This window comes from Biomphalaria glabrata, chromosome 13, assembly GCF_947242115.1.
Source record: "Biomphalaria glabrata chromosome 13, xgBioGlab47.1, whole genome shotgun sequence".
Lineage (NCBI taxonomy): Eukaryota > Metazoa > Mollusca > Gastropoda > Planorbidae > Biomphalaria > Biomphalaria glabrata.
The window spans coordinates 19357687-19384336 of NC_074723.1; the positions used below are offsets into that span (position 1 = coordinate 19357687).

General features: G+C 31.9%; 1 protein-coding gene across 4 annotated transcripts; it reads right to left on the reverse strand.

The window, feature by feature from the left end:
- Positions 1 to 1590: 1590 nt before the first annotated feature.
- Positions 1591 to 26646, reverse strand: LOC106064095 (transmembrane and coiled-coil domain-containing protein 4-like). 4 transcript variants are annotated; one of them, XM_056008219.1, is made up of 17 exons: positions 26506 to 26646; positions 24824 to 24929; positions 23620 to 23677; positions 23307 to 23451; positions 22123 to 22255; positions 18440 to 18460; positions 17449 to 17546; positions 16428 to 16571; positions 15573 to 15719; positions 14593 to 14754; positions 13698 to 13834; positions 12610 to 12694; positions 12189 to 12215; positions 10985 to 11102; positions 9815 to 9932; positions 3878 to 9260; positions 1591 to 2295 (listed from the first exon to the last, which is right to left on the reverse strand). In XM_056008219.1, exons 1-16 carry the CDS (start codon positions 26615 to 26617, stop codon positions 8565 to 8567), a joined length of 2307 nt encoding a protein of 768 aa, XP_055864194.1. In that variant the 5' UTR covers positions 26618 to 26646; the 3' UTR covers positions 1591 to 2295; positions 3878 to 8564. The 4 variants fall into 4 exon arrangements, with proteins under 4 accessions (XP_055864194.1, XP_055864195.1, XP_055864196.1 ...); XM_056008220.1 differs by lacking the exon at positions 18440 to 18460; XM_056008221.1 differs by lacking the exon at positions 12189 to 12215.
- Positions 26647 to 26650: the final 4 nt, after the last annotated feature.

Here is a 26650-nt window from a genome sequence, read left to right on the forward strand (position 1 = left end):
ACTGATCTGAACCCTCCAACAAGTAAAATGAGAACGAAGAAGAAGAAGAGATGTATGTGTACCCAAATAGTGTGAAGAGCAGCAAGTGTTTTTAAAAGTGTGGAAATACAGCTTCTGGCACTCATAAGACTGACTGGAACTTTATTTTTTTGGAGTTATGTCCTCTGGAGATGAATCAGCTTCTGCGCTAAATGGTGAGCTAATAGTATCGAAAACTGGTTCTTGACTTCTTAAAATTTGCTTTTATAAATTGCACAATTAAGGAATCTTAATAAGTGATGTACTTATAATCATTTCACTAGAAATAGTTTCACCTTTCAGAAAAGGAAAATGACAAAACCTGTTTTCTTTTGCTTAATTGTAGAAATAGGAAAGCCTCGTTTGAAAAGATTTAACATGCATTTACATTCCATATGCAAAAAAAAAAAAAAAAAAAAGAAAACAAACACAAAATACCATTGTAATAGATTTTATGAAACACATAAAATCTGTCTTCCACTCTTCATTAGAAATATTGGTAACAAAGTCACAGTCAATGTCCTTCAAGGCATATAACAATTTCTTCTTGAGATTTTATATTGTTCGTATTTGCCTTGCCCATGCTAAGATAGCGATACATTGGATTATTTTGTCCCTAAATCGAAGTTACCTGTAGTAAACACCTCCTAACTCTGATAAGTTTCATAACTTTTGATTTCAAAGTAACAAAATTTTATGCAGCTTTGTGCAAACTTTCCTGTTTAGAGTTTATGGTTGGGATATATTTTATATAAAAAAAAAAAAACACCAACAATGTTACTCACTCAAAGATGGATCTCCATCAGTTGTTACACTTGCCATCTTGTTCAAACGTCTACCCAACAATTGACACACTTCTTCATAGCATTGAATAAATACTGATCGGATATTGTGTTGAATTGAGTGTATTGATGTATAGCCAAGAAGCATAATCTTCGTTTACTTGAAACTTTTTATGATGAGTTTCAATAATTTATACAGATATTATTTTTATTATATATGCATTTTTATATGTATATACTGTTGGCACACCTGATTTCTGTAGGTGTCGGCGGGCCGCATAAAACACTCCGGCGGGCCGCATGTGGCCCGCGGGCCTTAATTTGCCCACACCTGAGTTAGATGGATATACTACACACTCTAGACTACACCAATGAACCTGTGCTACCGGCTGACACTATCATGTCTATTCTGCCAGCATGTAACGAGATGCACCATGTGTTACTGATCTCCCTATGGCCCAACAGTAACATATGTTCTGGTAACACCTTAGCCACACTGAACACAACGGAAGTAAGCAGTGGTTTCTAGCTTTTGAAAAAAAAAAAATTGAAATTGAAAAAAAAAAAAATTAAAAATCAGTTATCGGAATTAATGACATATTACATTTACATGTATTTTCTTTTTAAATCTCCCCCCTCCCCCACCCACCCACTTTTTATAGATTTAAAAAAAAAAATTATAATGACCAACCTTTACTTTTTGCATGACTGTTCTTCAGCTCTTTGAAACAGTGAATGTTTAGACTGTTGTATGTTACATGATAAACATCAGTTTACAACTAAAAGAAGCTTCAAAGAGCAAGTGTAAATATTTATTAGAAGAAAAATAAGACAACCGATGGAATAGTACAAAGCAAAGTAAAATATTGGAGAACAAATATTTTAATAACAAAAATAAATGTAGGTACCACACAAAATCATCAAGAAAAAAACAAAACAAAAACACAATGACAATACTCCAACTAAGTAGTAGCATGCTCCAGCTAGCAAACAGTAGGAGCTGACTTTTGATCAGTGTGGCCTCTAGGTTTGGAAATAAAACTAGTTACTTCATTGGCAAACTCAAATAAACTACACATAATGTCTTCTCATTAGGAAAAAAAATAAAAATAAAAATAAAAAAAGTGAAGCTCTGCCATTGGATTTCCAAGTACTACAAACAAAAATAGAACTTAAGGGGAAAAATGTGTTAACATGTGGTAACTAAAGATTAAATATGTCAATACTGAAACAACTTAAATTACTAAAACAGAAGTTAAATTACTAAAACAGAAGTTGCTAAGCTTCTTCATCAAATACATCATAAAACTTGTTCCAGTTCTACATCTGTTATTTCTACCTCTCTCATATTTCTGTTCTCACCAACGCCATAATCCCAACAGTACAACCAACTACCTTCTCACCAACCATCATGATTCAACCATTATCACCTGTCATCAATACCACCACTCTGAAATCTTGCCAACTTTTCAACTCTTACTTTCACGACTATCACCTAAACCAGTGATGCCCAACCTTATTTGGTCTGCGGGCCATTTTTATTTTCGGCATTCCTGTCGCGGGCCATATCACCAAAAAGAAAACAAAATTAAATATACAATAAGCCTATTTTTAATAGTTTTATTAGTGGACCCGCTTACATAAATTAATGTGATGCATGAAGTTTATCTACAACCATCTTCTGAATATCTGGCTGTATAGATGAAACACCAACTCGGAGCACTGAATCTAGATGTTTATCCGTGAGGCGATTACGTAACATGGTTTTCGCCCGTTTCATCATTGAAAAAGTTTGTTCACACAGATGAGTGCTTGAAAAACTTGTGATCATCCTTAACGCTTGTTTTCGAAGATTTGGAAACGCTTCTGAAGGTAACATGGAGTAGAAGTCAACAGTCTGCATCACTTGAAATTTGTCAAGCAGGGATGTCTGGCTTTGTAAGTCAATCAGTTCCAGTTGCAGATCTGTCGGAGCACTTGACACATCGGCAGCAATCGGATTTTCAAAAAGAAGGATTTCATTTTTTAAATTCTGAAAATCCACAAATCTTTCACTGAAATTATTCAACAAGAGCCTCAGAAGTTGGATAATTCTTTCTTTAGGAAAGACATATTTAGCTGCTTATCATTTTGTAGAGTGGTACAGGTTGAAAAGTGGACAAGATGCACCTTTTCCGCCTGTTGAATGAAGAGTTGCAATTTTGTTTGGAAAGCACATATGTCTGCATACACATGCAAAATCAATTCGTCTTTCCCTTGTAGTTTGGTGTTGAGTTCATTTAGATGTGATATCGCTTAAAATAGCCAAATCCCACAACCATGAGGGGTCGTTCTGTTATGGCACTTGTTTTGATTTATCGGTCATAAATATTTCAATTTCGTGTCTCAAATAAAAAAAACGTTTTAACACTTTTCCTCGGCTTAATCAGCGCACTTCAATGTGAAATAGAACGTCTTCATATTCGGACTCTATTTCTGTCAGAAAATCTTTGAAAGTTCTGTGATTCAACACTTGTGATTTGATGAAATTTACAGTGTTGAGCATAATCTCATCATCACATGGTCCAGATTCAAAACCTTTCCACAGAGATTTTGTTGGTGAATGATGCAGTGAAGCCGCAGGTGTTCAGTTTTCCATTTGACTCAACAACTTTTTTTTTTCAATCCGCTGTGACATCCAACCATATTTCTAGCGCCATCAGTAGTCCCTCTAACTAATTTATTCCAAGGAAGAACAAGGTCCTCTATGATGGCTGACTCTTCTTTGAACAGGTCTTCTCCAGTTGTATGCATGCTCCTCATAGCTGCTAACTCTTCTGTTATATCAGAATTGCTGTTTGTACCGTGAATAAATACCAAGAGTTGCGCAGTATCCGTTATGTCAGTGGACTCGTCAGAAGCAATAGAAAACATTTCGTCAAAGAATGAGTGAGAATCCAAACTTAAAGAGAATATTTTTTCAACATTCTAATTTTTTACATTTTTTTTTACATTTTGTTACAATGCTTTGGCGGGCCGGATAGGATCACGTCGCGGGCCGGATCTGGCCCGCGGGCCGTAGTTTGGGCATCGCTGACCTAAACTCATCCAAGCATACATCATAAAATGTCACAATCAGCAAATGTTTGGCTCTGTAACCAGAAAGTTTTGGTAAATGTCACTTTGGAAACAGTTTCAACCCTGGCAAAATGTTCCTGTCATCCTAACCCTGGCAAAATGTCCCTGTCACCCTAACCCTGGCAAAACATCCCTGTCACTCTAACCCTGGCAAAATGTCCCTGTCACCCTAACCCTGGCAAAATGTCCCTGTCATCCTAACCCTGGCAAAATGTCCCTGTCACCCTAACCCTGGCAAAACGTCCCTGTCACTCTAACCCTGGCAAAATGTCCCTGTCACCCTAACCCTGGCAAAATGTCCCTGTCATCCTAACCCTGGCAAAATGTCCCTGTCACCCTAACCCTGGCAAAACATCCCTGTCACTCTAACCCTGGCAAAATGTCCCTATCGTCCTGATGAAGATCTGGGCTACTTTATGGTAGTAATAACTTCTCAAAATAAACGTTCTAAAACACAATACTCAGCCCAAACATCATCACATTTTTCCTTTAATTGCATCGAACGGATAGTAAGAATCATTAGATTTTAGTATTCTAATCTTGCTGAAACCCAAGTAAGGTAAAAGGGGAGACAAGCAATGTAAACTTAAACCTCAACATCATTAGTTGTGAGGGAAAACAGCAAAGGAAAATCAGATGAAGAGAATTGAATGTGAGAACTGTAATGTTGACAAGGATACACATTTCCACTCTGACTTGGCTGATCCACACATTTCAATCCAGCAATACACAACTTGTAATGAGCAAATCACTAACTACAATTACAAAATTGTTTGAAAATGTTAAGGTATAATATTTTGAAGTAACAGAAAAGATATAAAAGCAAAACAAGTATATAAATTATTGCATGTGATGTAAATTTAATTTCTTTCAATAAAAATGTTTTAAAAGTTCTAAAAAAGAGGTTATATATCTATTGAAACACTCAGATTAAGAATAAGACCTATATTGTTAAATCTATGCCATTGAAATACAATTAAATTAATTAATAATTATTAAAATAATTAAAATTTCAGCTAAGATTTACATTTCTCTTTGTAAATATTTTCTTTGAAATTTAAAAATGTAAAAAAAAAAATGATGTTATAAATCATAAATAGTTTATGGTAAATACTCAGCTTCAAAAGAGAACTACTGAAAAATTGTGTTTTTATAACTTATTACTGACAAGTTTATTAAAAGAAGATATTTTAAATGTACATTAGATAAATATATAAATTTAATTATCTGAAGGAATGTTAAAAACTTATGAAACCAATAAAACAAATATGTTTTAGGCTGGCTATAACAACATACACAGTCAGGCCTTCATCTTAAACCTATGTGACAGTTTCTTTGTCCTGCAATAAAGACTAGTAGTGATAGAAATCTATGTAGTATAAAAACAAGCCTGCTTAACCCTTCAACGTACACATTAACTCAAATGAAAAGCTAAACTTGAAATCTGGGAGGTTTGAGATTCATTAGACATCTCAGAGACGTTTCCAGTAATGTAAGCAACTTTCTCTGGATAAAGGTTTGAGGTTGATCAAAGAACTTGTAGACATGTTTCCAGTAATGTAAAAAACATTCTCTGGATAGTTTCATATTTCTTGGTCATCAAATAATAATTTCATTACAGTAAAATTTCTTATTAGTCCTAACAATCCAGTAAATGTATTTTTTTTTTAAATTATTTTATTTTATTTTTAATGCCTAAATATTTTAAGTGCTATTTAAACTTGGAACGGATTGGAGTTCTACTTTTATTTTAGCCTCTAGCCTAGAACCTGCTATCTACATTGGAAGTGCTGTCTCACAACATAAAAAGTAAATTCATGAGTTAAGCATTTAAACAATGAAAAGATTATTTAGGAATTAAGGGTGTGGCCAGAACTGGTCAAAGTAACCCAATTCTAATAAACATATTTGACTAGATTTACAAATAGCCAAGTGTATGACATTGTAATGTCTCGTAAAGAGTTTTTTTCTTAAACTTTTTTTAGGTAAAGATAAGCTACAAAAGTGCTGAACAGTTTACGAACCATGGACCAGCAAGATTAAATAGAATTACAATATACATTCTATACAAATGTTAATCATAAAAGCAGCCCAATCAAATGACTTAACCATGGAATGTACAGAAGTTACTTAGCTGATAACAATATAAATATATCAAATACTGGTAAATGTCATGTAGATTGATACTTCCATCAAGGAATATTGACATCAAGAGAATGAAAATCTGTTTATAGTTTAAAATGTAGCTTGTCAATAATTATTGTGAAAATATAATTACAACCTTTTTCAAAGTTGTTAAAACTTTTATAGTGAGCATGTTTATTTAATTTAACTATTAGATATGATGTGTATACATTTGCATTTGAAACTTCATTAGCACTTAATGTCATGTAAAATATGTGCTATTTCAAAGTTGGGAATGTGCTAAAGTTGAAAAGCAACAGCTTTAAGAGTTAATAAGAATTGTGGCATCACTTGCTTCAAAGATAAACCAAGAAATCACAATGAAAGTATTTACATAAAAATTGGCCTGAACAGCAAGGAAAAAAAAAGATAAGATTCGTTTAAGAATCTATTATCTTCACATTGTAAGAGCACCTTTCAAATCTCACCCCAAAAAAATGATATTGCTAGATACTACCAGATAATGTCTAGTAGATCAGACCACAATCAAGAGAAATGTGAACTCCTCAAAACAATATTTTCTGATTCTGACCCACAATAGCCTTCCCCAAGAATCATTTTAGTTAAAAAGAAAAATGATTTACAGGGTTAAAAGCTTTTAACAAAAATAGGAAATACTCAATTCGGATAACATTTCACTCAATGGAATTATTGGGCACAGACATATTATTGTTTATTGAATTTTCACCCCGCTATTGCTCTGACCATAGGTAGTAGTAAATAAATTAACACATAAAATCAATGAAAGTGTAAAAAGTCAGATTTCAACATATAGAGCGGAATAAAACGAAGTAAATGACTCCCATGCATATGTTACTACATTATGATGACATCTACTTCCTGTTACATCTTTACCTCCACAAAATAAGAAACAACATTATGAGTATTGTTTTAACATGAAGAACTAACAAAGGCTCTCCTATCTCTCAGACTGGTATTAATGAATTACAATTTGGAACTTAAGTTTTGTAATCAATGGTAACATAGGGTTGAAAAAGGATAAACATTGCCACCATTACATTCTCCTATAGGCTTCAAGGTCTGAAAGGGGAACTTTACTTTTTTTCTTTTTACATTCTCCTAATGGACCTCATTCACCAAAATGAACGGTCACATGATAATATTGATAAAACAACAACAAAAAAAAAACAACTGTCACATGATAATCATTGTTGATTAAAATTAGATCGTAATTTTTATAGAAGAATTAGAGAAGCACATGACTCATTGTTGTGTTTACGATTGGTGAATGAGGTCCATTATTTTTAGTACTGGTCCTAAGCACTAGCCCCTAAATTCCTAAACTTTAAATTGGTACAGGATGAGAAAGGCAACCATCCTGCCATCAAATCTTTAAAATTTTGCTTTACATATAAGCTGACATTTTGAATCATTATTCTACCATACTAGGATTTGAAGTGTACCAGCACTAATAAACACAATTTGTTAGTGTTTATGGTTTTTGCTAATTAATTGTAATTCAAATTAAAAAAAAAACTAAGTAAAGAAAAATCTATTCAAAAGTGTATATACAATTTTAATGTAATCTAAAATAAAATAAAAGATTTACTACAATAAATTGTTTATGCATAAAACAAAGCTTGTACCACTCTGCAAAATTTCACAAGAAGCCAAAACCCCCAGAAAACTCAGAGTGTAAAGGCCAATTTACATTGCACTTTGACCTCCATCACATTTGCATAAGAAAACACTAACTACACATTCAGTTGAATAAATAACAATAAATGTTGTAACATAAGCAAAAACAAATAAAATAAAATAAACGCACAATATGTATACACACATCTAGAACTTCTCACTGGGCCTTACTAACATGTTCACTCATTACAAATTCATGAAGAAAGGAGCCATTGACATTTTGTTATGTGTAATGTGTAAAGATTCGGAGAAAAAAAAAAAAAGAAAAAATAGATAACTCTTAAAAGAAATATAGATGTATAAAAAAGTAAACAACAAATCACATCACTGAAAGGACATAATTTAGTTTAGCTTGCTTTTCAAAAAATAGAATAAACAACAAGGGTATTTTTTTCTTTTTCAACAATAATTTTTAAATACTGGCATTGCATTTTGTTTCTATGTGATGTATTTCCTAAAAAAAATACATCTGGATGAATTTTCAAGTTATTTGAAATACAGCTATTCATTTTTACTTCTGTTCAAAAACAATGCATACATGGAATGAAACAGTTAACATGAAGTGCATGTTTCTATGCTGATAACAATGTTCTGGTTAGAAATATATAGCAACATTTATATGGCACAATATTTTTACAATTCAACATTTAAATCATCTTCCATAAAACAGAAGATTATGTCAGTATCTGCTGGTTAAATTATATTTCCCAACGCTTCTCTCCAAGCATTTATAATATAACCATAAAGGAAAGTTTGTGTAGGAATGTTTTTTAAAACTTTTTACAATCTAATAACGAGATCTACTTAGCTGCTTATGTCCCCTGTGGGTAACTCTTCATCCTCCTCGTTCATCATTTCCATTAGATCATCATCTAAAACTAATCTGTACATGCTGTCAAAAAGTTTTTTCCTTTGCAGAGTGCTGGCTTCATCTTCCACTTTTTCTTGTAGCTCATCTGGGGAATGGTCTCCCTTGTCCACATAGGTATCCTCATCCTGATCCTCACCGTTGACCCCAGCATCACCAACTCTGTCCTGTTCATTCCATTTCAACGAGTCTGAAACAAGCTCGGGTGAGTCACTGTTTCCTTGACTGAGTGACACTGCTCCGAGCATGACAGGATTTGGTTCTGTAAGATTGCTTGGTGCGTTCTGCTCTGGGCTAGAGAGCCTCTCCCTTGACTCGGACTCTCTCCTATAAACCTCAACACCAGAGTCAAAGCTGGCTGACTCTGGTATGACCCTGTCGTTTGTCTGTATCAACCCATCTGGACTATAATCTTCAAGGATGACAGGGCTAGAGGAGGTGTCTTCTGGAACAACTACCCAGTTTTCCTTGAGGCATTCATCATCTGATAATTCAGGTCCCCGTTCAGGAGTAGGGATTGGGGTGACTTCCCTTGAAAAGCCAGGGAATCCAAGGAGTTCATCCCTGGTTTTCATCCCCACAGCTTTCATTATTGTGTCCAGCTGGTGCTTGTAATCTAAGTGTCCATGAACCTGTGTAGAAATAATAATAAAAATACAAGAAATGTTTTTGCAAGATAGTTAGGCCAACTTACACTATATAAAAAAAAAATTAAAATGACTAAAAATTTAAAATATTTAAATTTCATTTACTCAAACCATTTAACCGTTCTAGTTTAATCACTTTAATCAAGCTCCATTTAATTTTTTTTCCCTCCCTCAAAGATTTACATTTGTAGCTTTTCCATAGGATTTAAGATCAACTTCATTTTATACCTTATTTTGAAAGGAAAATTCATTAACTACAACAGAAACATAAAAATAAAAAATGTTGTTATATTGTCCTCTTATGAGTAATGAACTTTATTTTGCATTAAAATAAAAAGAGGAGAAAAAAAAAACAAGAAAAACATTTTAAAAATACTTTTTTAAAAAGACTATATCTCCTTTACACAACTTATAGAGCAATTATTTATTCTCTAAATAATGAATGTTTGATTTAAAAAATGGAACACAAAGATATGAGTTTTATTCCTTGCAGCTAATTAAGAACATAATGAAAATAATTAGGTTCAACCATATCTTACCACATCACTGAGATCAATATTATGCATTCTTCTGTCTGCCCAATTGATTGGACGAAGACCTGCTATATTAATCTGAACACTTGAAGTCCGGTACAAAAACTTGAGAAGCCAATCACCCCTACAAATAAGAAAAATAAAAATATATACATGGTGGTGACACGAATAGGGGTAATCATATGTATGTAATCAGCTGACACACATAACACCGGCTAGCGCTAGACAAATGATTAACCATGATGAATAACAAGTGGCGATGCTTCAGGAAAGATTTCTATTGTGAACAGTATTCAATGCCATTCACATTCGATATGGTCATGTGATCATCCAGAAAATATGAGCAATGTTCTGTTAATTTCAAGACATTCAAGACTATATAAAGAGCAAAGGTGTTACAGTCAAGACAGTTTGGATTCTCAGTCACTGCATGAGTAGGAGATGAAGTGTTAGCAGATAACCTGGATAGAGAGAGTCATTGCAACATATAAATAAAATACAAAATGTCATAGACTGTATGAATCCATCTAAAATTTTACAATATGCAATTAATAAACAATGATGGCATTGCTGATAAAGTACAATCTGAATGCAGAACTAGAAACATATATAAATATTATATTTCAAAAACAGAACTACCAACATGATAGATTTAGTGGATTAGAGTTGGCAATGTATTAATCCAAGGCAAGATAGCAGTGTTAACAATATCAAAGACTAAACTATGTATACATGATATTAAACTACAATATATATTATTCTTAGGGTTGATTACATGTACAGTAGATTTACATACACAAATTTACACCACAGTTGTGTGTCTTCCCCACACAGCCAATACAAAGAAAACATGCTCGTTTACAATGTCACAAGGTCTCTCTATTTTGTGGATTCTGAATTCTTTTTCTTTTCAATTTAAAATACAATAGATGTCATCCAAGAAAGAAGGAGAAAATCACAAGCCAGTTTAAGATGTTTAAATGAAATATTATTTTGAAAGAGAAGAGATGGGCAATCTAGGTTGTGTTGTTCTTGCTGTCTAAACAATCTGTCACCAAAATAAAACCTATTTCATGGTGACAATATCTTTAAAAAAAAAAAAAAAAGATATAATATAGAATCAATATTGTATTAATATCCAGTAAATAAAAAACGGTTCCTAGAGATATCACTTGCCTGCAGTACCCATTTACAATCTTTCCAGCCACAACTTTGGCAAAGCTTGACCAAATAGCAGGGTCCCCCGAGGCTGGAGTTCCCAGCAGTATAACATCCTCTACTATTCCCTCACTACCTGAAAGCAAATAATAGCAAAGCAAGTTGTGAAATGAACTGTTGTTTTTTTTTCTCAGCCTTTCAATTTAATGAAGACAATATAAATATGGGGTATACATGTAAGAAGATAAAACAGTTTTATTAACAGAATAAAAAAAAATATACTATTAAAATAAAAGGTTTGTCTATGTCAGCATTTTTCAACCAATAGTATCACAGTTAGTGCTAAATGCTTGCTGAATCAATTGGGATAGTCTGTAAACTAGGTAGAAGTGCTTACTGGTTGAGCTTCATAGTTAGGGGTTTGGATAAACTGTGAGTGCTAGGTAGACCTGTTGGGGCATTTGAAGGACTGGGCCCAGATACTTGTAAAAAGTGAATACTACTTATAAAGCAGTGAAATTTTCTATGCATGCTAGTTTAGTGTTGACAGTGAAGAGAGATTGTGTTACTTGAAATAGAAACGTCTAAATCAAAGAATACTTGGAGAAGAAAAAGGTTTAAAAAATACTTGCTGATATAGTAGTTCAAAAGAGAAATACAATGAATAATAACAACATTCATTGTGATGTGCATCTTAAAAACAAAAAGAGGTGAAACAATGAAAAGGTGAGTCTAGTTTTTACTTATCTGCACTATAAAAGTTAAACTAGGGGGACACTAGAACCTTGTATGTACATACACAAGTCAAACATAACAAAACATTAACTATGTATAGCTGAACCTAATCAAAGTCAACTAGATATACAACAACTACCAACCTTTTTTAAATACACATTTAACCCAAGTTTATATGTTATAAAAAAAAAGAATTATTACAGAGAATTAAAGAAGAAATTCAATTCCTCTTATCTGCAATTGATATGTCATAAGTACTAGACAAAAACCAACATATTATACATCTAGTTTCTAGTTGAGCATTGGCTACTCTAAAATATATACATAAAAAGATGTCAGTAAACATTTTAGTGGACAAAAAAGAAAATGTTTGAAGAGTAAAAGACAACAAATTAGTTGAAACAATGCAAGTGGAAGAATATAAGTAGAAGCAGCACTCTTCAACCATAGACCACTAGACCCAGTAATATATCAATTATATGTCTACCTTTTTCATCTTCAGTCTCCTCTGAATCTTGAAAATGAGATTTAAAAGTTTTTGTAATTCCAGGAATTAAAATATTTCAATATAAATAAATTGTTTGTTTTTAACTTAATTCCTTAAATACTTTTCCAAAATATTTCTATTAAAAACAAAATTCATATTCAAATAACATTTTTTGAGTATTAATGTTTAGTTCAATTTTATTTCACAGTTAAGTCAGAAGGTTAGCTTTTAAAATGTTAGATTCAGCCCAAGATATGTTGAACCATTTAAAATCTTGAGCAGTGCAATGAAGCCCAGTGTAACAAGATTTGACTGCATTTCTTGATTCATATACAGTTTATGCTTAGCTGTACATCATATGCAAACAGATGGTTATAATATCATTTTCATTTATAATAGCCAAAAATGGACAATATCTTACCTTTTCTTTTAGAAAGTTCTTCCAGGCAAGAGAATATAACTCTAGCACCAAGGCTAAAACCAATAAGAGTTACTGGTCTGTTCCCCTATTTTAATAAATGATAAATTATTTTTCAATAACCATATTCTGAAAGTTAAAACACATTTTTAAAGAACATTAAAGTAAAAAAAAAAAAATTAATTCTATTAACATTGCAGGTAAGAAAATACAAAGTTTTGCAAGGTGATATAGAAAGAAGTAGACGTCAGATTTAAAAATAAGGGGCTCCATAAATGCGTGAAAGTCAAATTCATTATTTGTTTTTGATACATTTGATTTTAGCAAGGATATTTAGTGATGAATAACAGGACTATTAATGAAAACATCAGTGACAAAATGAAACCCAGAAAACAAAAATGTACTCTTAGTCTTAGATAGATCAATACTATTTGTTTTTTAAATGAACCTCCCATCTTTATCTTGGTCGTTAGAACTGGATCAGACAAGAAGGTGAATTCTTGCTTGGTGTGTGGTATGTACTTTGGACTGTCATCACAATGCTCCTAGGCTTAAGCCCTACCTCCTGCCATCCCCTAATAGGACATTATAATCTTTTTTTTTCTGAAAGAAACTTCCAAAAAGTATATAACAAGACAAAGTTGCTGGTTGCCAAAACAAGGTCTGAGTTCAAAATATGATTTATTTTGGGTTTTTACAGCTCCATTCCAAAACCATTCCTTACTATGTGGTTTTTCAATGATGGCACATTCCTTGTTTCATATGCTAGGACAAATTTGTACAAATGCTCTTTCTTCCCTAGCGCTATTAGACCATGGAATGGGTTGCCTGAGCTAGCCAGGAAAACCAGTGACTTGGCAGAATTAAGTTCATTGGTTAATATGCATGACGCATGTAGGACGTAATCATCTTCTTTTTTGAAGTAACGTCTGTATCATATAAGATGGATGCATAGCAACATCATAGAAACATCTACCTTTTAAAATTCTAAGTCTAAAAGGGAAATTCACTTTACTAACAGAAAAAAACAACTTTTAACCCTAAACCTGTTCATAGAAAGTTTCTACCTATCACAGCAAAGCTGAATTTACCTGTTCTCTGGCAAGAAGAACTTCTGCTAAAGCTTTTCCTGCTGTCTGAGCTCTTTGTAAAGCTACTGACCAAGGGTTGTCAATAAAATTGGCAGCAGAAATCAGTGCAGATGGCCAGGCAATGGCTGTCAGAATACCTAACAAAATTAGATAACATAAAAGTCAAAAATAAAAAGGGTGACTTTTATCAAGGTACACCAGTTCATAGGCACACCACCATTATCATTGGTTACAAAATTGTATTTATGGAAAGCTTTATAATATTGCACTGAAATTCATAAGTGATCAGCAAAGAAACTGAAAAGAATGAGGTATTAAGATAAATGGTTAATCTTTTCCTAGTGTTCATGCAGCAAAAACACTCAAATTTGATTACCCTGGCACAAAACTAGGATAATCTGTTCAAAACTACCATTAAAAACTTCTATTGCCTGATCAAAGCTAATTTCTTAGTCTGGATTGTAAGCACAAGGAAAGGAGGAATAATATCTTGACATAGGTACTGCATATGACATCCATTAGTGACATTATAATACATTTTATTTTTTAAAAGCAATATAAATTACATTTTTGAAAAATTAAAATGAATGTCTTTTTAATATCAAAACACATATCTCTTATAATAAATAGTTATTTTATGCTTTGGTTTCTACCTAACTTTTTTTTTTTGCTTTGGTTTCTACCTAACTTTATAAGATACTTTTATTGAAAATGAAACTATTTAGCTATAAAAAATATATCTACAGATAAGAACACATATATAGCTTATCTATAACAAAGCCCATACATGTATGTTAAAATTCAAGACTTTTTTATTATTGAAATATAATTTGTAAATTCAAAGAACCCTTTTGACATAGCTTATGATGGCTACACCTTTATAAAAAACACTTACCATTGAGAACAGTCTGCTTCAAAACTTCTTGTGCTGCCATTGTCATGGCAGAATTGAATATGTAGTCCAAAGCCTCTCCCATTTGAACCAGATATTTGGTCTCCCATCGCAAGCAGTATTGCTCTCTGGATTCTGCCAAGTTTTTCCAAGGCTGCTTGAAATCTATAAAAAAAAGAGAGAAAAGTCAAAGTATAATTTAAAGATATAAAACCCTTATACTATTTTTTTAAATGTTAATTTTTATATTTATTAGCAATTGAGATTTATGTACCTAACATACATTTTAAGCAAAATGAGATGATAATTTTTAAACTAGTACACGTTAACTGCTCTTTATTATTGTTGACCAAAATTGATCTTGAGTGATGTAGGACATATAGAGACCAAGTTGTTGTTTTTTTCAGCTTCAAAACAACATTAGGTGCAAGGAAACTTTTGTACTGTTGGATATAAACAAATCAAAGAATATAGAGATTTTCAGAATACCCTTCTTACAAATTACATTTTCAAGCCCCAAGTCACAGATTAATATTTTTTTGTAACTAAAGCCAAGCTCAATTTTGTAACTTAGTCATTTTAGTTGAATTCATCAAATAAAAATTCCACAGCAATGTTATTGGTTGCCTTCAGTCATTGACTATAATTCAGCTCAAACTGATGTAAACCTAAGCATTAGCTATGGTCTTAACACATTAAGTACAAGCAAAACATTGTTTTTTCCCATAAAATCCATGCTTGTTTCCCTTTTATGATCCATAGTGAATTCAGTTAATAAAAATCAAACAGGAAGATTGTCGATTGGTCATCAGACATCACATTAAATAATAATAAAATTCATGTACCTCTTTTATGAATATCTTTTATAATTAAGCATACTGTAAATTTTTTTCTCTACTTCCCAGTAATTTTTCATTCAGTTTTTTTTTCATAATAAATTACTTTAACAAAATTACTATTCATTCTCCAATTGATCTACTGACCTCTGAACTCATTTGTCAGCCAACCAGTCACAGCTATGGTTATATGTAGCTGGTTAGTCAATGTTTCAACTTTCAAGCTGTTCCCACAAACCAAAGGCTCAAACTCAAACTCTTCAATAGCACCAAATCTTTTCTTCATTTTGTAACCTGATTTTCAAAAAAGTGATATTGATCTGAGCAGATTCATAATACAACAACGCATAATATAATAAGCAAATAGAGCTCAATTATATTAAAACTATTAATTTTAAGAAATCCAATATAACACTAGTCCAAAATGTATGGTCAAAATGATCAAACATTACTTTTAAATAAAGAACTTAAAGAAACATATTAAATGATATGTGGCAGAGTAGATCAAACATTTTAAGCTAGGACATTCAAAAGATATATAAATACTTGGGATACAATTAAGACAATAATCTAGAACCTAAATGTGAATAAGACAGAATTTGATTAAGTGAAAATTATAGAGAAGAGATATTAGAGGATTGTAAACAATTAAGAGAGAGAGAGAGAGAGAGAGAGAGAGAGATACAGATTTGGTGCTACTGACTAGAAGACATTTTGCCCTGTAAACAGTAAATCTTGTCATTAATGATATAAAGAACATTTTGAGTATTCTTATTGTTTAACTAATCATGTTGCTGTGAAATTGCATTGATACCAAATCACAACATGTATTCAGAAAGCAGATATGAACCAGACAGAGTTAAAGTGCTCTTACATTTCAGCAGACAATGAATGTAGCCTAAGAAAAGGACACTCCTTGCTTGTTAATTCCTTGACCCTTGTCTATCATTCAAAGATTGATGGATGAAGGGCTTACAACTAATGCTATTATGTGACTACTACCTGTCAGCCCAGCCCCAGCTACACCAAACAAAGAGCCGATGACTGCAACTCCAGCGGTGGATCCAAGTACTGCAGCACCTGCACCACCAATTATTGCACCAGCTCCAGCAGCTACTAAAGGAGCAGCTAAACCACCAGTAAGGCCTTAAAATTGATATAAAATAACTGTAAATATCTATTTTTTTTTCTAAACATAATAAATTATTTCTATACTGCTAGCATAAACTGTAAACATATAAATATATATTATTAATTAAATAAAGTGAATCATATGCAAAAAAATAAATAAAAATACTTTAAAAAAAAAAAGCTTATATTAAGTGTATCAATTAGTTTGGATCAGTCATGTAAATAAATTTGTAATAGATCTATACTAACAATTTCATGCTTTTAGCTTTCTCAATATGCTATGATCCTATCACTTGTTTGGACTAGTTGGAAAGGGGTAGGCGGAGAAAGAACAGGGTATCTGGGTGATCGCTTTTTAAATATATTTAAAAAAAAGGAAACAACCTGAATTCGGGTTTGTGGGCTAAAGCCTTCTCAGGCTTCTCAAGCCAACGTGGTAAACACTCTACTAGCGAAGAGTCTATGAACATGGAAGATTGTATAGTTATATGTTGTTTCTATTTCATGTTTGTGTTCACTAAGCCTAAGAATGAGTTGATATAAGCTTTGTAAAAAATAAGAAGAAAAAGGCATTGTCTGTCTAAAACAAGAAAATTAAAAAAGAGAGCAATAATTTGCCTGGTTAGGAAGACTAAACTAAATATTTGGTCATATTTGATGCAGACAAAATCATTGTCAGCTGGGGTGAGTCCATTTAAGTTAACAGGAAAATAAAAGGTAGCATACAGAGTACAGTAGAATCAACATGTTTAGCTACATCTAATCAGTATCAATTTGTGTTACTTATACATATTTCACTTTAAATGTTGTTGTCACAACTATTAGTTGTAAATAAAGAAACACAATATAAACCAAAGTGTATGCTCTGCTAGTAGATTCTACTAAGACTTGCCAATTAAAGTTCCACCTCCAAGAGTAGCTAAGCCAATCAGAGCGTAACGTTTAAACTTTCTTCTTTTTGCTCTTTTCAACTTTTCCAACTTTTCTTCTCTGAAAGAAAAAAATAATTTTAAAAAATGTTTTGAGAGAATTATTATTTGTTAATACTTTCAGACATAAACAAAGTTCCAGCAATATCATGATATAGACCTAATAAGGTTTTTTCATTTTTTATTTTTTCATTGTAAATTATTGATAATGTGAAGATGAAAAATATTATATTTAAAAAAAAAAAGTTTTAAAAACAAAAAAGAATGCCCGAAAATACCACAGCACAAAACAAATACGGAAGCAACTTTTATAACAAAGAAATACAAAGATCCTATTTAGAGCGATAATTTGTATTTTTGTCTAGTCAATGAACTTTATATAGTTATTTTGTAATTCCCCAGATCTTTTGCTCTACTTGCAGCTTCATTTTTTTGTTTAAAGTTTGGTGAACTTAAACAACAAAACAAAATGAATCTATGTGTAAGAAAAAAGATGCTTTAGAAAAAAAAATATAAGAGACCTTCCCACACCCTCAAAATAAAAGTGTCTTCCATTGTATCAACATTTCTAATTGTATAGGAAGAGTGAAGGAAAGTAAAAAAAATCAGCATTGTAAGAGTGTTGAAGTGCAGCCGTCATTAATAGCCCCCCGCCCCACAAAAAAAAAAAAATGTAAAAATATTAAACTGTGTTAACAGACAGAAACTAAACAATCAACGTCTTCACTGTCTATATTTCTGTATAAGACGAAAACTTCATAAACAATATCAATTTAAAGCAATCAAATACAATAAACAAAACCAAACAAAACTAAATAGTGCAGAATAGTAAAGTAGACTAAATGACAGTACCTAATAACTAAACAACTAAAAGAAAAATTATTTCACAAAAAAAAAACATTTATGTACAACCCAAATTTTAAATCAAACCAACTTCATATTTTTAAAACTTACAATTCATTTCCACATTGGTAACTGAAATTCGGTTATAAAACTGATAGAAATGCATGTGATAAATTGAAGTGCCTAATAGCAATACAACATAACAGAATTCAGTTAGCTTCTAAATTGACTGAGTTATTTTTATAGAACCAATATAAGACCTAAGCTATTTGTACATTGCTCTTTGTACTATGACTATAAATTAAAACTTTGATTAGCAAACACACACATATTGATAAAATATAAAACAAAATTTAACAACTAAAAAAACAAATATTTTGTTAACAAAATTGCACATTATACAAAATTTAAATTATATTTCCTTCATATATCTATATCTATCTATATTCTATAGATATATATCTCAATTTCCTAATTCTCAATATGTAAAATAAAATGAATAATCCTTTAAAATTGAAGCTATTTATCAAACTCGCTTCATGTGAAAATGTGACAGTGTATAACAATATGTTTAGTGAGTGGAAGTATTTCCAACTTGTACAGGATTACTTAGTAACACTAGCAGATCCAGAAATTTGGAACCCTAACCCTAACGCCCAGTAAGCCCTAACCCTAACCCTAAGCATAGAATATATATATATATATATATATATATATATATATATATATATATATATATATATATATATATATATTAGAAATTAAAGCAAAAACAGTGTTTCTCAATCTTTGGTGCAACCCCCCCCCCCACACACCTCAAAAAAAAACAAAAAACAGCCATGTTGAGCCCTTTCTCTTGACAGCTAGGGGTCTGGTGGAGCGCTTTAAGCTCCCCCAGCGTGGTCCAGGGCAAAGCCCCAACGCCAAAAGCGTTTTCTTGGATTCTTCACAGCAGAAACGCATTCTCCTGACATCTACAGCTCATTAATCATCCTATTCAAAAAGGACCTTCTGAAAATGTTTTTCTTGAAAAATATTCTAATATGAATTTACAGGCCCTTTCTACATTGCAAATACAACCGATTTGTTCCTTGAAAAGATAAGATAACCCACATATTTATATTAAGACTTTGAGGATCGCCACCGCCAGAAAAAAATATATTCGAAAAATAATATTTAAAAAAAAAATTCATTTGTAAGTGATTCATTTTGTTCAATAGGCATGTTCGTAACTTTGTTTTGCTACAGAACTATAATTCAAAGCTGTAAACAAAAAATTTCGGAAGTGGGAAGAGAAATTAAGTGGGCCAATTAGATTCTACTCTAAATTTTTTGCATTTTTAGGATTCAAGCATATATTGTGAATTACAGTCTCAAAATTTTTTATACAATAGAAAATATTAGTATGAATAAAGGTTATATAAAGGTGACTAGGAAAATAATATTTGAGATCCGAACTCATCTCAATTGTTACTCTTATAACTAGATCCTTTCAATTTATACATGGTAAACATGGCCTAGATCAGTGATGCCCAAAGTACGGCCCGCGGGCCGGACGTGATTCCCTCCGGCCCGCCGAAATGTTGGCACAAAGTGTAGAAAATCCCCCCTTTTTTCCAAAAATTAGAAGGTGTAAAAATGTATCTTTATTTACGTTAGGCCTCGATGTTTCTCCTGATTGATTGGTTCCATGACATTTAACATTTTTGCGTTTATGAAATAGATATCTGAGTGTAGAATGTACGTTTTCTACAAGGAAAAGTGACACGGTTCTTTACTTTTTTGTGGAACATGAATATAAGCCAACATATTTTTTTTTGTATAAAGAAAGTGTGGCTATTTTAAAAAACAAAAAACATATAGACGACATTACGAAACAAATATAACGACATTCTTGGTTTGAGCCGCAAATAAAAGATTGTTAAACTACGCCTAGAAATTGGAGGATTGATGGGGATATTTACCCAAAAAGAGACAAGTAAAAGATCCAGTTGTAAAGCTAGCTACAATGATGCTCATATTCTAAGTAGAGGAATGAAGCCCAATGTTGCTGATATTTTAAGTACAGAAATGAAGCCATCTTCTGACGCGGGAAAAAAAAAGATAAATTTTCAACTGTCCCAATAATTTATAAAGCACAGGATCTACGGGTTTCAGGTCAATATCGTTTTGTAGGCCTACGGTTTTGTTCATGTGGCCCGCGACACGAGCGTCGGAAATAAAAATGGCCCGCAGGTCGAATTAGGTTGGGCATCACTGGCCTAGATCAATGAAATTATAATACTATCAAAGAGTTGGTCAACTTTTTTTTTTTGAGGATCTTAAGTTTGTTTTAGGTCAACAATACATACACTGTGGTCCTAGTTAGTACCCAAGGAACATTTATGCCAGGTTTAATCAAGATTGGTCAAACGGTTTTGATTTCTATGTGGGACAAACATACATACATATGCCTTACTTTCTACTTTATAGTATAGATGATAAAATTTGAGATCAGAGTCTGTGTGCAACATAATATACAAATAGGTTAAAACATCAATATGTACATTATATTATATAGATATTCAACTAATTTTGTTCACAAACTATGATTTCGCCATAAAAATAGGACCCCCCCCCCCCCCCACTCAGTGGGTTAGAGTGGGGAAGGCAGTAGAAGCAATCGCCCACCTCACTGAATCGGCTAAGATACCAGAAGTGTAGCGATATAATATAAAAATTATATAGTAATTTAACTAATGTTGTTCACAAACTATGATTTCTAAATAAAAGTAGGACTGCCCCCCCTCCCCCCCCCCCAATCCTCAAAGGATTTTGGAGGGAAGGGCAGTCAGTAGATGTATTTGCCCTCACCCACCCAATCGGCTAACAAGAGAATGACATAATATAAAGATCGGTTAAAACATCAATAACAAGTTTTAATTATAGAGATATTTAATTGATTCCGTTAAAAGCTGTGATTGCTACAAATACATTGGAACCCCCTCCCTCGAAATTTAAGGGGGGGGGGGGGGGCAGGATTGATGCCATGTCCCCTCAACATCCCACCAAATCGCCCAACATACATAATAACATATGCCCAACAACATAAAAATAATAGGCTGAAATACAAATAATTAGCATATATAATAAGCATAAGTAATAAATTCGTATACAAATTGTGTGATTTCTTTACTAAAATTCGTCCCCCCTCTCTGGGGGGGGGGGGGGGAGAGAAGATCCGGTAGTGCTTAGTAACAATACTTTATTAAGTATCTCTAGTCTGTACTCATAAAAATGACCAGGCTTGAAAGATTTCATCCACATTTTCATGAATTATCTTAGGCCTTCCTAAAATCACCGGAGAACAATGGGCTTGGTATAATGACATTTACGTACACATTTCTTAAACAAATGATTTTACAGAACATAGACAACTAAATTAAAACTAGTATGCAAATAAAACAAAGCACATTTAGAAGTGAATATCTAGAGAAACAAAATAATATAAAACATTAATTAAAAAAAATCATCCACACAGTACCTCTCCTTGCTGGTTGCACAAGAAATAAATAATGAAGAAAAGTACAAATAAATAAATAAATAGGGTTCAAAGAATTGTTTTAGTGATAAAAATTAAGCCAATTTCATTGTAATGTATCACTGTTGAATAACTTAAGATTGCATAATTATTGATATAAAAATTATTGATATAAAAAATATATTAATTTATAGCAGCTCATAATTTGTTAAGTGTGATTTTGAAAGCATAACACTTCAATCCTTTTTAAAGGAAAGAAAAAAAAAAAACTTACTCTGACATTTCATACTGTGACAGAGCCAATGTTTCAGACATATATATTTCAAGATCCTCCACTGTCTCCCAGCCCACTTTCAACCGCCAGGCTAAATGTTTGATTAGCACCCGCATGCGAGCATCATAACAGCCTACAAAATATGTCAATTTTGTGATCACCAAAAACAGTTGAAGTTTAACATCTTCATTATTTCAAGGCATGTTAATGTATTTATGCTAAGTGCGAGAACGAAAAAAGTTATAATCTGCCCTATCAAATTATATATTTAGTTTATGGTAATGAAGACAGGCAACCGATACATTGCAATAACATTTTATTAGTGCCAAACAATATCAACCCCAAAGGCCAAAAAAAAAAAAAAAATACTGACACACTATTAATGAGTAACCAAAACTACAAATCATTAAACAGTTTAGTGTCTGTCAATATAATACAAATCACATAACAAGCGCTGGATTTTGTTGATTATATTGTAAAAATAATCAAAGGCAGTTTTATTTATAATGTAACAAACAATTTTTTATCACAATGACTATAACATTTTTTAATGAAAACAAATAGAAAACATTAGTTTTAAAGCTTCTGGATTAAATCCTTAAGGGACAAAATATTTTTTTTGAAATGAAAATGCTCTTGAACAAATAAAAAAAAAAAAAGAAAAATGTAAAAATAACCCACAAAGTTGAAGAAATATGTTACAAAACATTGAATATGGCTGATATAACTGAAAAAAAAAGCATCTCATATTTTTTCAATTAACTTCAAATTATCAATACATTGCTGTTTGTTAACTAAGGGGAATTTATTAGAAATAAGTAAGGAATTAGTTACATCTGTGGTTTATAAATTAACCAGCAAGAATGCTATACAATATAAATACACACTAACTAGCATTAACTTTTGCTTTGATACTTTGAATAAAAATTTAAAAAAAAAAAAAATATGTCTTCTAATGGTTCAACATGCATTATAATGCCTATCATTTGGTAATTTGGTCCACAAATTTCAGAGTACAAATTTATGTCTCAATTTTCTCTTAGTTGGAAAAAATCAATGATGAATAAGTCAGTGCTTAGGCTTATAATAGATATATCAACCAAAATTGTATTTTGTATAATTTTTTGGATGAATAAATTTAACACATTTGCATTTTGTCCCAAGTGTTAATGCAGACTACATACCCTGACCAATTCCAATGGCCAATAACTGAGAAATTATAGGTTCTGCACCCTCTTTTAAGGCTTCTTCAGCGAGCAGTATGTCAATGTAGGGATCCATATCATCAAGTCCTTGACCTTGAAGCATCGCCCGCACTGACTCACAAACCTGAAACATATTTATAATTAGTTGCAATGCTATATCATATTTATTATATACATATACTCCAAATGAAATAGTTAAAGTAATTATATCATATATTAATAAACACTTCAAAGTTCAAGAACATTGTTCCATAATATAAAGTATATACCACATAACGTGTATAAGAAATACCTGCTGAGGTTGCTCAAGGGCTATCAATATCAAGGCAAATGTTTCCTCTCTAAACTTCCTGTAAAAAAAATGTTGAAGAAAAATAAATAAATTTATAAAACTGTTTGATAAAGATCTAAATTGATATAATTAAACACTTTAACAAAATTGTTTATAAAACAGCTATGACAACCAACCAAACCTTTTGGAATAAATGTGTTTCATAAATAGAAACAAAAAAATGTGTACACTAATAACCATAAAGATACTTCTCTTAATCTTTTATTTAACATGGATGAGGTGAACTAACTTTTGCAAACTTGCAGTGTTTTACATATTTTTTTATCATACAGAGAGATGTTAGACAGGCTTGTAACACGTGTTCTGATTGCTTACAAAAGAAATCAGGTTGACTAGATTGGGTAACTGAACATATTCCAGTTTCATCCCATTTATTACTGTTTAATATATAATACAGATTCATAAATACTTTCATTGTTCAAAATGATGAATGCTTTAGAATGCTATAAAAATAAATATCTAAGCAGAGGAACAGCAATATTACTTAGACACCAGGATCATCTATATCAATTTGTATTAACCTATCATAAAAAAAAAGCAAAAACTATAACATTATGAATTAAAGAAACATATTAATATAAAGTTAGAACAGCTAAAAATTAATGTCCAGGAAGTGACATTTATTTAAAACACATACTCTGAAACTGATCTCTTTAATTTATTAATTCATAAAACTACAAACTTTATAAATCCTCAAACAAATTATTCGAGCTGACTAAAGTTTTCCTACTCAGAATTTAGAAGAAAAACAGTCAACAGAAATAATTAAATGGTTTAGATTATTTTAGATGTACTTATTTAAGTAATTGCATTGCTAATCAAATATTTAAAAAAAAAAATAAGTTTCAAGAACTCAGATTTAAAAAAATAGCTACAAATATAAGCTAAAATGAGTTCACAAGATTTTTAGGTATCCTCATCATTGGCATCCCTCCTCAAGGAACATAGATAAACTTAGAATTCTTATATATTAACTAAAAGTGCTAAAATGATCATTTTTTAACAATTTAAAAGAAAAGAGTAACTAGTTTTTTGTTAACTTATTTTCTTTACTGATTTACACATCATAAAAGTTCATGCATATATAGGCCTTCAAAAATACTGCTGTTATCAGTGTTATGCTGTGATTTGTATTTGTACATACCCATCAATATCTCCCTCAAACAATGAGTGCAGAGCAGTGGCACACAGTGCTGCATAGGAAAACTGGGCAACATCACTGAGTTGTTTGTGGATTGGAACAATAACATCTGGAGAAGAGAGCATTATTTTTATTGAGCTATTTACAATAATATATGAGGGTAAAACAAAGTATACTATACCATATCCACCAACAGGGCCGGTCTTAGGCCACTGCAACCTATGCGGCCGCAGTGGGCCCCGCACATTCATAGGCCCTGCGCGATGCCAATTCTAGGTGTAAATTATTAAATGAAACCATTTAACTTATTATTAAAGGGTTCCTGGAATTCTCCTAAAATTAAAGAATATGAAAAAGTCATGAAATTATTAAAATCTTCTGAAAACTGATTCAAATCTCCTTATAACAGACAAAATTGTCATTTCGGGGAGTCATTCAATATGGAAAACGCCAATCCTACTCGCTAGTAGATTTTAAATCTAAAATGCAAATCTGAATGTTTATCTTCTTTTTGTTGGAAAACTAATATCTACTATAGATGGCTCGTAAAGTTAATTTGACAGTGATTTTGTACTTAGTAAAGAATGAATAAAATGCAAAGACGAATTTATTTTCTAATACAAAATCTTAATTTTCCCTTATTACCCTTATCCATACATAAACTAGGCCCCGCGCAATCCGTTTCGCATAGGGCCCCGCAATCCGTAGGACCGGCCCTGCATATGATAATGTTTGCAAAAGGCTCAATTGTTATTTTTTTAAAAGGGGAGGGGGGGGGGGCATATCCTCTACCCCACTTTCTCCCTGTGTAACTTTTGCATTGGTCTAAAAAGTAGTGCTAGGCCTAGTAGGTTGTTAGATTTCAGCCAGTGAAATAGGTGGAAATGGTATTATTTTCTCCTATAGACAATCTGTTCTGCTTTTGATAATAAATAACCTAAATTTAAATCAATCTATATTTATTGTTTTATAATTTGTTAATGTTACTGAAGCAGCTATTGACAATACAACTACTGAAATGGTAAGTGACTATTCAGAGATGAGTATTCAGCTCAGTCTTTTTTACTATTTTTAGATTTAAATTAGATTATAATAATTTAATATCTTATTAAATTTGACTATTTGACTACTTGCTAAACGACTAGGTAGTAGACTAGGTCACAGCTGGGGCTGTGCAGCCATGGGAAATAATGCATTCCTCACTAATTATCGAAGACAAGCCTTATTAAATGACTATTCATTGGAAATAGTGTCCATCTTTTTGGCACAAAACATCATAACATGCTAAAAGTCTCTGTCTTTAAACTAGATATCTACTTAAAGTAAAGTTTAGATTTAGAGGGTTAATTAGTTAATAATAAGAAGAATTCAAGAAGGGAAGGCTTGTCTTCGAGTCCGAAGACAAGATCATTCACATGATGATGATGACTGAGGACTTTAGAATAGAAGACAAGATAATCTGATAATCATAAATTCATTGAATTCAAATTCAAAATAAAATAAAATTTTATCAAGTTCAAATCATCATGAATTATGATGAATGTGAATGATAATGATTCAATTCATGATTATTATCATATTATCATATGTAATTAAATTATGATCATGAATCATGATTAGAATGCAGTATTTCCCGTGGCTACGCAGCACCAGCTAGATTCTATCTGGAGGATATTCTAATTTACCACTACTCGAATCTTTTTTCTGCGACTGCTCCTCTACTACGTTTCCAACATCGTTGATCTCTTTGACCAGATCCTTGGTCAACTTGGTGTTTTCATTTTTAGGACTCGCCATATTTGTTTGAGACCATTTTTATTTACATCCGGT

What these genes read in the sequence shown, in the direction of transcription:
- LOC106064095 (XM_056008219.1), bottom strand. Translation starts at nt 26,617, where the DNA reads ATGGCGAGTCCTAAAAATGAAAACACCAAGTTGACCAAGGATCTGGTC. An exon ending in CCCTTGAGCAACCTCAGCAG is followed by an intron (nt 23,452 to 23,619) that starts GTATTTCTTATA and finishes AATATGTTTCAG; the next exon opens with GTTTGTGAGTCAGTGCGGGC. An exon ending in GGAGACTGAAGATGAAAAAG is followed by an intron (nt 11,103 to 12,188) that starts GTAGACATATAA and finishes ATTTGCTTTCAG; the next exon opens with GTAGTGAGGGAATAGTAGAG.